The sequence below is a fragment of the Lynx canadensis genome, chromosome D2 (assembly GCF_007474595.2).
Source record: "Lynx canadensis isolate LIC74 chromosome D2, mLynCan4.pri.v2, whole genome shotgun sequence".
NCBI lineage: Eukaryota > Metazoa > Chordata > Mammalia > Carnivora > Felidae > Lynx > Lynx canadensis.
The window spans coordinates 35,063,550-35,079,425 of NC_044313.2; the positions used below are offsets into that span (position 1 = coordinate 35,063,550).

At 40.3% G+C, this 15,876-nt stretch overlaps 1 protein-coding gene across 5 annotated transcripts in view; it reads left to right on the forward strand.

The window, feature by feature from the left end:
* CPEB3 (cytoplasmic polyadenylation element binding protein 3) overlaps positions 1-15,876 on the forward strand; it is a 192,558-nt gene that overhangs the window by 21,109 nt on the left and 155,573 nt on the right. Inside the window, exons 1-2 of one of the 5 annotated variants that reach the window (XM_032595150.1) lie at positions 10,084-10,334; positions 13,084-14,093. In XM_032595150.1, coding sequence (XP_032451041.1) covers positions 13,095-14,093 — 999 coding nt within the window. In that variant the 5' untranslated portion in view covers positions 10,084-10,334; positions 13,084-13,094. Of the gene's footprint in view, positions 1-10,083; positions 10,335-12,694; positions 12,858-12,900; positions 14,094-15,876 lie in introns of those variants that run through there. The other 4 variants (XM_032595149.1, XM_032595151.1, XM_030334556.1 and 1 more) reach the window with 4 other exon arrangements.

Below are 15,876 nucleotides of genomic sequence, written 5' to 3' on the forward strand. Positions count from 1 at the left end.
CAAGTTTATACATGGCGCTGTGCTCACCACCAGTGTAACCACCATCTGTCACCATACAGGCTACTACAGTACTATTAACCATATTCTTTATGCTGTGCCTTTTATTCTTTATTCCTGTGACTTTTACTTTATGCCTTTATTCATTCCATAACTGGAAGCTTGTACCTCCTACTCCTCTTCACCCATTTTGTGGGGCACATCTCTTAAGAGTACAAATTTAGTTATTCCATAAGTTCACAAATTTTTTCTTTAAGATTTTATTTTTGGGGCGCCTGGGTGGCGCAGTCGGTTAAGCGTCCGACTTCAGCCAGGTCACGATCTCGCGGTCCGTGAGTTCGAGCCCCGCGTCAGGCTCTGGGCTGATGGCTCAGAGACTGGAGCCTGTTTCCGATTCTGTGTCTCCCTCTCTCTGCCCCTCCCCCGTTCATGCTCTGTCTCTCTCTGTCCCAAAAATAAATAAACGTTGAAAAAAAAATTTTTTTTAAAATAAAAAAAAAAAAATCTGTCTGCTTTAAAAAAAAAAAAAAAGATTTTATTTTTAAGTAATCTCTACACCCAACACAGGGCTTGAGCTTACAACCCCAAGATCAAAAGTCACATGCTTTACTGACTGAGACAGTCAGGTGCCCCAAGTTCACAAATTTTTGATGCATAAAACTTTTTATATAAAAATACGTAGGCCACTGTGCATTATTTAGACCTAAGATGAATACAGATACATAATATATATGAATATTAAAAATTTTTTTAATGTTTATTCATTTTTGAGAGAATGACAGAGTGCAACTGGGGAAGGGGCAGAGAGGGGAGACACAGAATCTGAAGCAGGCTCCAGGCTCCAAGCTGTCAGCACAGAGCCCAACGCAGGGTTCAAACTCACGAACCATGAAATCATGATCTGAGCCAAAGTCAGATGCTCAACCAACTGAGCCACCCAGTCACCCCTTTAAATTGAGGTATAACTGACATAGAACATTATATTAGTTTCAGGTGTACAAAATAATCAGTATTTGTACATGTTGCAAAATGATCACGATAATAAGTTAACATCCATTACCACACATCATTATAATTTTTTTTCTTATGATGAAAACTTAAAAAGATTTTTTTATGTTTATTTATTATTGAGAGACAGAGCATGAGCATGGGAGGGACAGAGAGAAGGGAAGACAGAATATAAAGCAGGCTCCAGGCTCTGAGCTGTCAGCACAGAGCCTGATGTGGGGCTTGAACTCACAAACTGCAAGATCATGACCTGAGCCAAAGTCAGATGCTCAACCGGACTGAGCCACTCAGGTGCCCCATCTTATGATGAAAACTTTTAAGGTCTACTCTCTTAGCAACTTTCAAATATGCAATGTAGTAGTATTAACTATAGTCACCATGTTGTACATTACAATCCTTAGGACTCATTTTATAACTGGAAATTTGTACTTTTTTGTCCACCTTCATGAATATTCAGTTTTAAAATAAAATTAATTACCATTGAAGTCTAGAAACGTAGGAAATATAGATGAAGGCTGTTGATGTTTCTTTTTCTTTAATGGAATACATGTGCATACACATTGGCATGACATTTGAAATGGAATCTCCAGGTAATAATCATAGGCTCTAAGTATACAGACTTATATGTAATATTTCCTTATCACATGAAGGTATGATGACGAATGACAAAATATTGAATATACTGGGATGCTGAAAGAGACTTAATTTTATTTGGCATATCAAAAGAATAGAAACTTCCACATTAGGTTATTATCAGAACAGTAACTATATTCTTTGTTATATACACTAATCATGCGCTGTTTTCATATTAGAACTTAATTTCTGTAGGAACCATAAACTTCAACCTTTTAAAAATAATTTGTTAATATGTATCAAAAGCCTTAATGGTTCTTCCTTTCCAACAAGTAATTTTTTCTTTAGAAATATGGCTTAATGTAACAATTTGAAAAATAGTGAAAATTTGTAAGCAAACTAAATGTCCTGTAATAGGAGAAAGAGTAAATTAATTCCACCAAATTTTAGTATGGAGTATCTTCATTAAATGTTATAATGTCATCAAACCTAGTGTTTTTGAAATACTTTAATGGCAAGAGAATTCTCTTCACCTAATGTTAAATAAGTGCTTTCGCCTCTGTAAATGAGCTAAAGAACTTTGTTCTTTGATTTGGTCAACAAACTTTTATCTAATAACTTTTATTTTATCTCTAAGTTTTAGGCCCAGTGCCTGGCTTACAAAGATGAATAGAGTCCTGATCTTGGGATCTTTCTAGGAAGGATAGATGTACAAATAAATAATTATACTAAAGCATGAAGAATATTTTAATAGAGGTATGTTTGTATTATGGAGGGATATAAAGGAGGGAATGGGCAATTCTCACATGGCAAGGGAAAGCCTCAAAGAGGTTTGAACTGGGTTCTTTTGGGTGTAGTAAGAGTTGGTTATCAAGAGGTAGAAAGGTATTTCAGGCAGAGGAATATGTGCAGAGGCATTATGGTAGAAGAGCTTGGTCCGTGCAGGGACCTGTAGTAGTTAGGTATGGCTGGGAAGAAGAGTAGAAGAGTTAAGTTTGTATTTTATCCTCTTGGCAGGGGGAAAGTAAAGAATTTTAGGAAGGGGCATACCATAATAAAATTGTATTTGAGTGATTACTTGGGCTTTAGTGTGGAGGCCACATTTGAAAGGGTACTAGATGAGAGACATTAGGGTAATACTGCCATAGTTCAGGTGCAGTGTTAAACTGGCTGTGAATGAAGAGGAGGGGATGTCAGGCAGAAATTTAGGAGGCCAAAGTAATAGGTTTTAGTGACCAATTGGACTTGTCCCTCAGTAAGTGAGAAGAGAAAAGACAAAACCATGTCCAAATTACTACCTTCAGTGACTAGATGGTTCGTGGTCCCATTAAGTAGGAGAAAGATAAGTAAACCAGGAATAAAGGCAAAGGCACGTGTGAGAAGAGGTGCTGCAGGATCCTGAGATAGAGAAGTTGTTAATAGTTGTTTGGAGCTTAGCAAAAAGATTTCATTTGAAAACCTGGATAGCAGTGAACTCCTGTTTCCCAGTTCATGAATATAACATTGTCCAGGGAGAGTGTAGAATTAGGAGAACCCTGAGGGAAGATCTACCTAGTATCCAAGAGACAGAAGAAACTTAAGAACCGAAGAACCAGGAAAGCAGTGTCTTCAAAGAAAACAGAACAGTCTGGAGTTAGTTTGCTACTGCTGTGTAACAAATTCCCTCAAGCTTAATGCCTTAACACAAGCTTATTTATGACTTACGGTTCTAGGGATCAGAAATCTGATGCAGCATGACTGGGTCCTCTGTTTAGGTTGTCAAATCTGCTTTCAAGCTCATTCTTGTTGGCAGAATTACAGTTACAGGACTAAGGTTCCTGTTGTCCTTCTGGCCTGGAATCTTGAAAGGCCATCTTAGAATTCGGCTTATAAGTGTTTTATGAAGGATGAATGCCAAATAAAATAAGAATTGAGCAGTGTCAATTGGTCATTGGTAAGTTTAGTAAGATCAGTAGCACGAGCACTTTTTAGCAGGATGGTAGGGGCAGAAGCCACATGCAGTTAAGTTTGGGAATCAACTGGAAATGAAAGCATAGCTGGGATATAGGGGCTTCTTTCAAACACCCTGTCGTGAATGGGATGGAGAATGTTGGGAATAATAAACTATGAACTAGGTCTCAAGGAAACTAGAAGGAATAAGCTCTAGACTACAGGTGGAGTGATTAAATTGTGGACCTGTAGGGGAACTCAGCTTCCTCTGAAATAGAAGGAAAGGAAGTATGGAGGGGACTACAGATAGTTTGTGAAGGGGGTGGGGGGAGGGTCTTGGTGCTAAACAGCTGAGAAATTGAGGGCATTACTATCTAATGGCCTCAGTTTTCTCTTACAAGATCAATAAAAAAAAGCAGGTGAAGTTCTGGAATTGCTACTTTGTAGCTAGGAGGCCTTTCATAAAATTGTTGATGAATGCATGAACCAAAAGCTAATGGAGAGGCAAGAAACATAAAGAACTCCAGGTGCTCTCCAGATTGCCCACCAAACCACATCTGGCTCACCAGGCTCCCTTTTTGCTCCCTTTTCTCTTGTTATGTTCTCAAACTTAGTCTGAGCTAGAATTGCTTAATAGATCCTCACTCAGAGGATGTGGATTTCCTGCTTATAAATTGCCTTGGCTTTAACAATCTTAAAATCTTTCTAGGTTACCTAGAGGATATCTAATTTACCATAGTTGACCAAAATTACTTTCCCTCACCATAGTTGACCAAAATTACTTTTCCCTCCTTAGGTTTGCAAGGTATTTGAAGTCAAGGGACTTTGGATTTTTTTCATCTTTGCGTGTAGCACCTGTAGGGACAGTCCTGGCATGTAGGGAGTCCCCCATTTATTTCTCTAGCTCCATGACCTAGACTTAAGGCTCCCCTTTTTATTTGGCCATATTGTGCTATTTTTTTCCTCTTAACTTAGAGAAGATAGTCAAACTTTACAAGTATATATGTAAATTTAGAAATTTAATGGAAATATAACAAAAATACAGAAAAGTGCATATATTATAAATGTCCGGTTTTCTGAATTTTCAAAATAAATACACCTGTGTAACAGCATCCAGTTCAAGAAAACAGTATATCACCAGCATCTCTGCAGTCCTTTTTATGTCTTCTACCAATCATTATTTCTCTGCAGAGGTAGCTACTATGGTGACTTCTAATCCATAAATTAGTTTTTAAAATTCTTTTATTTATTTATTAAAAATTTTTTTAATGTTTATTTATTTTTGAGAGAGAGCACCGGTGCAAGTTGGGGAGGGGCAGAGAGAGACTGAGACTCAGAATCTGAAGCAGGCTCCAGGCTCTGAGGTGTCAGCACAGAGCCTGATGTGATGTGGGGCTGGAACTCATATGAGGTCATGAGATCATGACCTGACCAAAGTCAGACACTCAATCAACTGAGGCCACCCAGGTGCCCCCATAAATTAGTTTTTTTAGAACTTTATATAAATCAAATCATATGGTATGTACTTTGCCCTGTTAGGCTTCTTTCACTCAGCATTGTACGCATGCAGTTCATCTGTGTTCTATGGAATTAGAGTCTATTCATTATCTTGCCTTATGATATTCCATTATATGAATCTATCACAAATTCACTTATCCATTGATTGTGGATGGATATTTGGGTTGTCTCCAGGTATGGGTTATTTCTGATTGATGCTGCTTTGAACATGTCTTTTAGTGAACATATGTTTGCATTTCTGATGGCTATATATCCAGAGGCAGAATTGCTAGGTTTTAAGGTATGTGAATGTTTGCTTTAGTAGATCCTGCTAAATAGTTTTGCAATGTGGTTGTATGGCTATACTAAATTATACTTCTGCCAGCAGTGTTTGAGTTGCTCCCACATCTGTGCTAAGGTATGGCATTATCTGCCTTTTCCAATTTTAGCATTTCTGGTTTTATTTTGTATTTCTTTGATGATTAGTGAGGTAATCATGTACTTTTTTCATATACTTTCTTTGAACTTGAATGTTCTTTGTTGAAGGTCGCTTGTCTTTTTCTTTGAGATGTTTACTATTAATTTGTAAGGGTCCTTTATATATTCTAAGTCTTTTGTTGAAAAATATACATATTGCATATATTTCTCTCCTTCCAAGAGTTTTCACTCTAATTCTGTCCTTGGTAAGCAGATGTTCTTAATTTAATTTGTTTAGTTTATTAAATTTTTCCTTTATGGTTATGGTTTGTGACCTGTTAAATTGTTGCCTACTCCAACCTCATGAAAATATTCTCCTATGTTCTTTTAAAGGCTTTATTGTTTACCTTTTACGTTTAGGCCTACAATCCATCTGGAAATGATTTTTGTGTATGGTGTGGCAAGGGTGAAAGTCTTTTTTTTTTTTTTCCATATGGATATTCAGTTGACTCCAATATCCTTTATTGAAAAAAAACATCCTTTCAAACTGCAGTGTTACTGTTTTCATAAATCTGGTGACCATACATATGTGGATCTGTTTCTGGACTTTTTTTTTTTTTTTTTTTTTTTTTTTTTTTTTTCTGGACTTTTTATTTTATTCCGTGTGTCTTTTGCTTATCCTTGTGCCAATAACCGTAGCCTAATTACTATAGCTTTATAATAAGTCTTGATATCTAGTAGTGTAAGTCCTCTAGGTATATTATTTTTGCCATCTAGATTGTTTTGGCATTCTTGGCCCTTTGCACATAAATGTAACTTTAATCCAACAAATATTTTTTAAAAATTTTAATGTTTTTATTTATTTTTGAGAGAGAGAGACCGAGAGTGAGCAGGGGAGGGGCAGAGACACACACACACACACAGAATCCGAAGCAGGCTCCAGACTTTGAGCTGTCAGCGGGGCTGACAGAGCCTGATGTGGGGCTTGAATTCATGAACTGCAAGATCATGACTTGAGCCAAAGTTGGATGCTTAACGGAATGAACCACCCAGTCATCCCAATCTAACAAATATTTACTGAATATCTATTTACTATGTGCTAGGCACAGTGATAGATGTTGGGAATATAGCTGTTAATAGGATAAGCCTGGTTCTTTTGTTATAGTTGGGAAAGCCACTCACAGAGTGAGATGAAAAAATGGCCTAGGGGGGTGCCTGGCTGGCTCAGTTGGTTGAGCGTCCGACTTCGGCTCAGGTCATGATCTCGCAGTTCCTGAGTTTTAGCCCCGCATCGGGCTCTGTGCTGACAGCTCAGAGCCTGGAGCCTGCTTCAGATTCTGTGTCTCCCTCTCTCTCTGCCCCTCCCCTGCTCGCACTCTGTTTCTCTCAAAAATAAATAAAAAAATTTAAAATATTAAAAAAAAGCTGGCCTAGGGTAGGGGCGCCTGGGTGACTCCATTGGTTAAGCGTCCTACTTTGGCTCAGGTCATCATTACACGGTTCATGGGTTCGAGCCCTGGGTTGAGCTCAGTGCTGACAGCTCAGAGCCTGGAGCCTGTTTCATATTCTCTCTCTCTCTCTCTCTCTCTCTCTCTCTCTGCCCCTCACCAACTGGCACTCTGTCTCTAAACATTAAAATAATTTAAAAAGAAAAAAAATGGCCTAGACCCTGAGAAACTCAGTATTTAAAGTCAGTTAACAAAGAAGATTGAGAGCTAGTGAGAGAGAGCACCGATATGCTAGAGGGCACATAACCCTACATGTGAGAAAACCAATGACGGCATGAAGGAAGCAAAGGGAAGGTATATCCAGCAATTATGGTCAGTTATGTCAGTGTTACTGCAAGATCAAGCAAGATAAAGACTGACAAAACATCCACTGGATTTAGCTCTGAGTACTATTGAGAACTTAATGAAGCAGTTTCTGTGGAGAGGTGAGGTGTGTGTCTTTATTAGACTGTAAACTTTTAGATGGGAACAAAGTTTCCTGTTCAATTAGAGCTGAATGAATGTTATTTCATGATGATAATCAAATGATGTGCATACTCCTCATGATGAAAAAGTAATTGCTGTTCTAAATGGAGAATAATTTAATACTTACTCAAATCTTGGTTGTTTTATTTATTTATTTATTTATTTTTATTTTTATTTTTAATTTTTTTTTCAACGTTTATTTATTTTTGGGACAGAGAGAGACAGAGCATGAACGGGGGAGGGGCAGAGAGAGAGGGAGACACAGAATCGGAAACAGGCTCCAGGCTCTGAGCCATCAGCCCAGAGCCCGACGCGGGGCTCGAACTCACGGACCGCGAGATCGTGACCTGGCTGAAGTCGGACGCTTAACCGACTGCGCCACCCAGGCGCCCCAAATCTTGGTTGTTTTAGATAAGCAAAAACTATATTTCATCCATCCATCCGTTCATTTATTTATTCATCCATTCATTCTGCAAACGTCTTTGGAGCAACCACCAATTACCCAGGACTCACATGTACTACATTGAGTACAGATGTGAGTAGTGTAGGAATGGAAGAAAGCTTAGAAAGATGTATTTGATCCATGTATATCTCAATGAGTTAACTCTGCAATCTCTCTTTTGACAGCCTTCCATGACCATTCAAAGCGATAAATGGTTAGCACTGTGATCTGAAGACAAAATTTAAACAGTGCTTTCTTTCTGGTTAAATAAAACACAGGATTTCAGTAGGGAAGGTCTTTTTTCTTGTTGGGGCTCCTTCTATAATTTATTATTTGTTTGGTATTTATTTACACCTTGGCATTTTTGTTTGAGTCATTTTCTTTTTAGATTTGAATGTTTATTTTAGGAAAGGAAGAGGAGGAATTACTTCATTTTCAAATATAATACAATTACATTAAGTGTGGGCAGTGCTAATTACTGATTGCTATTTATCGAGGGTCAGGGGCCAAAGTTTATTTTTCTTTATTGTGTGAATTATTATTAGACCTTCACTTGTGGTCAGGTGGATTAATAAATGCCCAAGTAAGTAAACCACTTTCAAGCACACCTGAATAACTTAAGAATTTCTACCAATAGGGGCGCCTGAGTGGCTCAGTTGGTTAAGCATCCAACTTCGGCTCAGGTCATAATCTCATGGTTTGTGGGTTTGAGTCCACCATCGGGCTCTGCTCTGGCAGTGTGGAGCCTGCTTGGAATTCTCTTTCTCTCTCTCTCTCTCTGCCCCTCCCCTACTTGCACTCTCTCTAAATAAATAAACCTGAAAAAAATAATTACCACCTATAAAATCTTGACATTAATAATTTTAAAGTATTTTTTTTAAATAAGTCTTCATAACGATTTTATGAGGGAACTTTCTTTTACTTAATTGAAGTACTTGAAAACATAGAAGTTTGGTAGGTTAGGGAAGTCTTCAGGAATAAGATTAACCTTGAGTGATCCTGACAGACTCTGGAATGCAAATGATAAGTACAGCATGTTGGCAGAAGTAAGGCTTTCTTTAGGAGAGTAGAGGAATAGAAAAAAATGGGGAATATAAAATAAGTTCACGGTAGGAATAAGAAGGCCATTTAGTTCTTTTAAAAAGACTTTTCACAGGTTGATTCACAGTAATTTTTTTTCCTCTTAAATTGTTTTGTTTTTTTCCTTAGAAATAACTAGAAACAAAGACCACTAATGCTACAAATTGGTAGTCTCTGGTAATACTATAATTCTAATTGGTGAAGAAAGGAAATAGAGAATTAAGACAGTTTGAAATGATGCTTATATTTTTAGTTCCAAGTTCAATCAGTATAGTCATCAACTGACATTTACTCTGAACCCCTTGGGTGAATGGCATTGAACCAAATCCCAAAGAAATAATATCTTCTGCCTACGTGAGCAAACTGGTAGTTGAACTATTGCTCTCAGAAGCTATGGATAATAAGAGTTGATGTTAATATGCTGTGAGATTCCAGCCTTGGAGTCATAAGGCTAAGATAGAAAAAATATACCCCCCCCCCGAAAAAAATCTTGATTTGAAAAACAGAAACTGTATTTACTTTTTGTTTTGAATAAAGAAGTCACTGCCCTATGCAATGAAACACTAAATTTCAAATTATTTTTTAAAATTTCACCAAATATTGTCTTAGCTTAAAAGAGTTGAATTTTATTTGATTGATCATTGTATGAATAATGCAAAGTAAACTTTCATTTTGACAAGTAAAATAACGAGGTGAGTTGATTCAGAGCATGTCAAGTAGAACCGTAAGTGATTTATGCCTTCATTGAAAACTCAAATACAAAGAAATCTTGGTGGATGTCAAAAATTTGTGACTGAAACCTATTTTTACCTGATCTCCATGGTTAATATCACATTTATAAAGGTATTTTTCATTCTATAATATTAAAATGTTTCTTTTTAAGGATGGTCAGATTTTAAGCATTTATCTTTTCCTAGTAGTCTCCCCTTCCCTTGCCCTCTCCATCCCAATCTCTTTTCTTCGGATAGGGTTCCTATTGCTGGCTACCCAGTCATCACCATGCTAATACCATTTAAGGTAGCTCTGATGGGTTCATTTATTTTGAGTCCTTCAATTCAGTTTCTCTTTTAACCTGGCTTCCTAAATCAAGTTGACAAACCAATTTATTTTTCTCCCTTTTCATTTCAACAATTTGTGATTCAGGTTGGTAGGAAAATGTAACGTAATCCGAGCACAACCTCTTCCCCTTGGAATCAGTATTTTCGAGGCTTCCTCCTTCCTTGGCGGAACGTGCTTAAGTCAGGCAGAGTACCTAGTGAAGGACTTCAGCCCCCACAGTTCCCTGTGCGCGCATGCCCTCTCCTCTTACAGTTGTCAAAGTGCTTTTGCCAGAGCGGTCACATAATCAACCTGAAAGAAGAAAATAAATACTGTACACTTTTTAATTTTATCGATCCTTAAAAACTGGACACTCAAAGGTAACTGCTACTAAGAATTTGTTACTTGAGATTGGGTGATTGCATGTGAAGGAAGATCTATTGTGTGTGTGGTGGGGGGAGGGGAAGGAGGTATCTATTTCTCGGACTTTGCTGTAAATAAGAAAAAAGAAAAAAGGAAACACACCCAAACAAACTATACGAGCAGTTGCCGAGAAACACTGTATGTTAACTTTGTAAATGTTATCTTAATCTATTGCTTTCCTTTTGTTTAAAAGCGTCTTATTTATTAAAGATGGGTCTTGACCTTGACAGAATGAATTTATGCAGAAAGTGAAATTTATATCTTTAAGGAGTGTTGCGACGAGAAATGGGTGTTCCTGGTATGTGGTATGATAAAAAATTTTTTAATTCAATAAATATATTAATTGTATATTATAAAATATTCTGAGTCCAGCTTACTTGTTTAGCTTTTTTGCTATATAGTACAGCATTAATTTTTCTATCAAGAGCATGTAGTTTAAACTGAAGGCATTACAGAAAGCATCAATACAAGCATCAGAAAAGCTGAATATTAAAATTATAATCAAATGCATATTTCAGCCATGATGATATGGCTATTGTAAAGACGATTCTAGCCCACTGGAAGCAACTCAGACCCCAGATTATGATGGTTTACTGCAGCACTGCTTAAACCAAGTCTGAAAATGTCTTTCTATGTCCATTTTCTTTGGCAGCGGTAGAACTTTGTGCTGTTGTGAATCCAAGCTTTGCTTGCCTCTTTGTGTGATATTTTACAATACAGATCAAAGCCATTGTTTTAGACCAAGGGACCTGAGAAACATAAAATCAATCTTAGGTAGGTTTTATTGGTAGTAGCTGACAATTTGTGAGGTATATTGGGCTGGGTTTTTATGGGGGGGGGGGTTAAGAGGAGGAAAGAGTAGAGAGTAAGGTGGCTATGAAGCATTTCGGTCAGCCCACTATTTTTTGTCTGTGTATGAAACTTTAAAATGAATGAGTAACCATTTTAAAGATAGTTTTTTAATAAAATAGAACTTTTAATTCCATTTCTTGATGTGAATATTTTGCTTAATGGCTAACAGTGGTGGCATCTCCATTTTCCAATACATTTATTTTATAACATTTATCATGAAGATGTCCAAAGGCAGAGCTTCTGTGTATATCTGAATGTCCTTTCACAAGTGTTCTGAGAAAGATGCTTCCCAAGTATCTGAGTTAATTAAGTAACTGCATTATATATATATATTAATAACTTTGTTGCAATTATACTGAATCATCATCTAAAAATAATTGTATGTTTGGTCATTTGCTTCTTTAACATCTCAAAATATTTGTTTTCAGAGTCTCAGCACTTAATATTCATATATTTAAAACACTTAATATGTTCTAAAGGACAAACTAACTCAGTGATAACTATGTGTATGGAAATCTCCTGATTTTGAGTGATTACTATTTTCATCCTTGAATGGGAAAACAGGCTGTATGGCAGAGGTGAATATAGCCCTTCTATGAGACATGGAAAATACCATACACTCCTTATATGGCTAAATGAAGCAGTGATGGCAATGCACTATAATTACAACGTATGAGAATTTGGGACTTTGTACTATGCTATTTTTAACGCTTTTGCTAGCATAATTCAGGGTCTTCAAACCATAATCTTTCATTGCTAATACCAGTGATAAGAGAATGGATTCTAAATTTGCCAAAGTCTTGTGACCAAGGCAGCATCAGGAGGATTCAAAAATGAAAATCTGGCAACCTCATAAGTATCTTGACTTTCTACTTAAATCTCAGGGGGATTTTTCTTAAAGCTCCGCCCCTACCCCATCTCACTGTCAGTCTGTCTCTATCTCTCTCTCTCTGACCTCAAACCCAACCAGAACATTTCTCCACTCTGCACAGAAATTCTCAGGCTCCTGTTGAGACCTGAACCACTGAGAAGCCAAGAAATTTCTTGTGTGACAGAATTGGAGACAAGATTGGAGAATAAGCAGAAAAACTCCAATCCTTGGAGTAACACGAAGCAAACACAAACGTTTCAGTAGATTTTTTTTTTTTTTTACCTCTTTTAAAACGGTGGTTTTTTATGTCTCCTAACAAAATGGAGTAGCTGCAGCTACTGGGAGGCCAGAGAATGATTGTGCAGCTGAATCCTCCTCCTAACAAATGCCAAGGATTTCCTCCCTCGCGGTTCGCTGCTGCTAAATCAAACAATTATCAACGCAAGAAGGCAGTTTGCTAATCAAGAGGGATAAGACTGATGTTTCTTTAAAGTGCGGAGCAGGGAAGGGGGAAGAAAGGGTCGTGTGCGGTGTCTTTTTAACCTTGCTGAAGGACGCAGCAGTATTTATTGACGTATGCAAATAACTGGGGGAGGGTGGTGCTTGGGAAAAAACAGGAACCAGAATCAGTTTCTCATTGCAGGGTGAACGCTCTGAGTTCCGGTGAAGGGAAAAGAGACGTGGCGAAATTGCTGTCTTTCTGTCTTATAAGCACATCTCTCACTAATACAGAAAAGGAACCAAGACATCAGAAAGGGTGAAGACGCTCTCACAGTATTTTTAGAGACCTTGCACGAGCCCCCCCCCCCCCCGCCCCCATTCCCAGCCCGACCTGTTCTTCTAAATGGGAGATTATGGATTTGCATTGCAATTGGCTAGTAGCGGTGGCACTGGATTTTCGCAAGTAAAACACCCGCCCGCTTTAGCGAGGGGCATTAACGATCACATTAACAATAACGCGTCTCTCTTTTTTCCCGTTTCAGCTGCGCAAACCATGCAGGATGATTTACTGATGGACAAAAGCAAAACCCAGCCCCAGCCCCAGCAGCAGCGGCAGCAGCAGCAGCAGCAGCCCCAGCCCGAACCCAGCGCAGCCGAAGCCCCGTCCACGCCCCTCTCCTCAGAGACCCCCAAGCCGGAGGACAGCGCAGTGCCGGCCCTCAGTCCCGCCGCGGCCCCGCCGGCCCCCAACGGTCCTGACAAGATGCAGATGGAATCGCCGCTCCTGCCGGGCTTGAGTTTCCACCAGCCCCCTCAGCAGCCGCCGCCGCCGCAGGAGCCCGCGGCGCCGGGCGCGTCGCTGTCGCCGTCCTTCGGCAGCACCTGGTCCACGGGCACCACGAACGCGGTGGAGGACAGCTTCTTCCAGGGGATCACCCCAGTCAACGGGACCATGCTCTTCCAGAACTTCCCGCACCACGTCAACCCAGTCTTCGGAGGCACTTTCTCTCCGCAGATCGGCCTGGCGCAGACCCAGCACCACCAGCAGCCGCCGCCGCCGGCGCCGCAGCCCGCGCAACCCGCGCAGCCCCCGCAGGCACAACCCCCGCAGCAGCGCCGCTCGCCCGCCAGCCCCAGCCAGGCGCCCTACACGCAGAGGAGTGCTGCCGCGGCGTACGGCCACCAGCCCATCATGACCAGCAAGCCGTCCTCGTCCTCGGCTGCAGTAGCCGCCGCGGCCGCAGCCGCCGCTTCGTCCGCCTCGTCCAGCTGGAACACGCACCAGAGTGTGAACGCCGCCTGGAGCGCGCCATCCAACCCGTGGGGCGGCCTGCCGGCTGGCCGGGACCCTCGCCGGGCGGTCGGCGTGGGCGTGGGCGTGGGTGTCGGGGTGCCCTCACCGCTCAACCCCATCTCGCCGCTCAAAAAGCCCTTCTCCAGCAATGTGATCGCGCCGCCCAAGTTCCCCCGCGCGGCCCCGCTCACCTCCAAGTCCTGGATGGAGGATAACGCTTTCCGGACGGATAATGGTAACAATCTGTTGCCATTTCAGGTAATGCTCCATTGCACCTGCACACACCTTCTACCCCGCTTCTTTGCCCCTTCTTCCCTGCCATTTAATCGTCCACTGATTTTTGTTCTTTAAAAGAAGGCATCGATGTCCAGCTCCCTTCTCTCCTTCCAAAGCCTCCATTTCACCGGGGCTGTTCTAGTTCCGGGGACAAGGGTGGGGGAACATTGTGACTGCTTGAGGAATCCTATTTAAGCGCCCTGATAAGATAGAAAAGGGCCTTTTTCTTTTGGTTTATTTTTTCCTTCACCGTGCGTGTGCCTCTTATTTTGACCTTATTTTACAAGTAAAGATGCAAGGTGCTGGCATGGTCCCAGGATGAGTAGACTGAGATTCCTGTCATTTTAAGTAGCTACACATTTCAGGTTATGCAACCTGGGTTCAGAGTGCCGCCTGAAAGCCATCCACTCCTAAACTACCCTGGGCCTACTCTTAAAGAGGTTAACAGCCCTTGAGTGGTGCTATTTCAGACAGTTGCATATGCTCAATTAAACTAATGTGAACACATGTGTTTATGTCTCGCTAAGGTGCTGGCATCATTAATAGCAATCAGCATATTGCCCCTGCCGGGAAAATTATGAGTGTGAGATTCCAATAAACTCGCGAACTCCTCCAGGGACCCAGTTGGGGAGAATGGAAATTCTAGGGGTAACTCTTCCGATGTTACCTAGAAGAAAGACTTAGACATTGTTTTTCTAGAGCAAAGAGACAATAGGACGCGACCTTCAGAGCCATATTGCAATGGAGTCTATTTGCTAGCTAGCACTGAAATATTTAAAGCTGCAGTGTCCTTCAGTTGGGTTATTTAAGAAGACAATGCAGATCAATTACACCATTTGAAACTGGGCAGAGTGAAAGTCTTGCAACTTTAATGAAAAATGAGCCTTGTGTCTTGGTGTTAAATACCAGTGAAAAACCCAGGAAATGCCCCAGACAAAAAGGTTGAATGGAGTGTCCTTATTCTGTTCTTGTTTTCTAATCCAGCCCACGACCACATCAGTTAGTTGGCAGTGTCCTGAACATCTTGAGTTGGAAAAGGGGTGGTGAGGGTGAGTGTTCACTGGGAGCTTTTGTTCTCAGGCAAACATTTATCCTTCACTTACAAATTGATTTGGCTATAAGCTTCTAGGCTCAGTTAAAGAAAAGAAGAAAGGAAGGAGAGAGGAGGGCTTTGGACAAGACCCAATTTGGGTGGTCAAGGAAATGAAACAAATCCTTTGAGCATTGCTGAAAAATGGCAGAACCGACATTTGACAGAGGTAGAAAGCATCAGGTGCAATTGGAGCCTTCATTTTGTTCTTTACATTTCAGATGTGATGTTAGGGGTGGCTCCCATCCATGAAGGAGGAGATAGGGTTATTGAGAAGCACATGATTCTCTAGGCCAGAGCAAGGATTTTTAACCTTGACAGTTCAAGGGGGTTCATGAAAGTTGTGTGTATGAGAGTTTTTCATGAGAGAGGATCTTGACAAATTTTCACCGGGGTCCTTTAGGCATGGAGGATTTTGATGTTAAGGTGTATTTCTTTCCATTGTTCTAAAGTTTGTTTTAATAAAATGAGACACTGCGAGATGGGATTAGTTTGGTAAAGAAAAGGAGGAATCTGCTTTCTGGAATTTCTCTATGTGCTTATTTTTGCGGTGAGGGGATAGAACCGGGAGGCTGCATTTGGTAGGAGAGCCCTTTTTCTAACAGTTCCTCTGTCACTCCCTATCCAAGTCCAGTCTTAAAAGTTAACCTGAAATATGATAGGAACGTTTAGGGG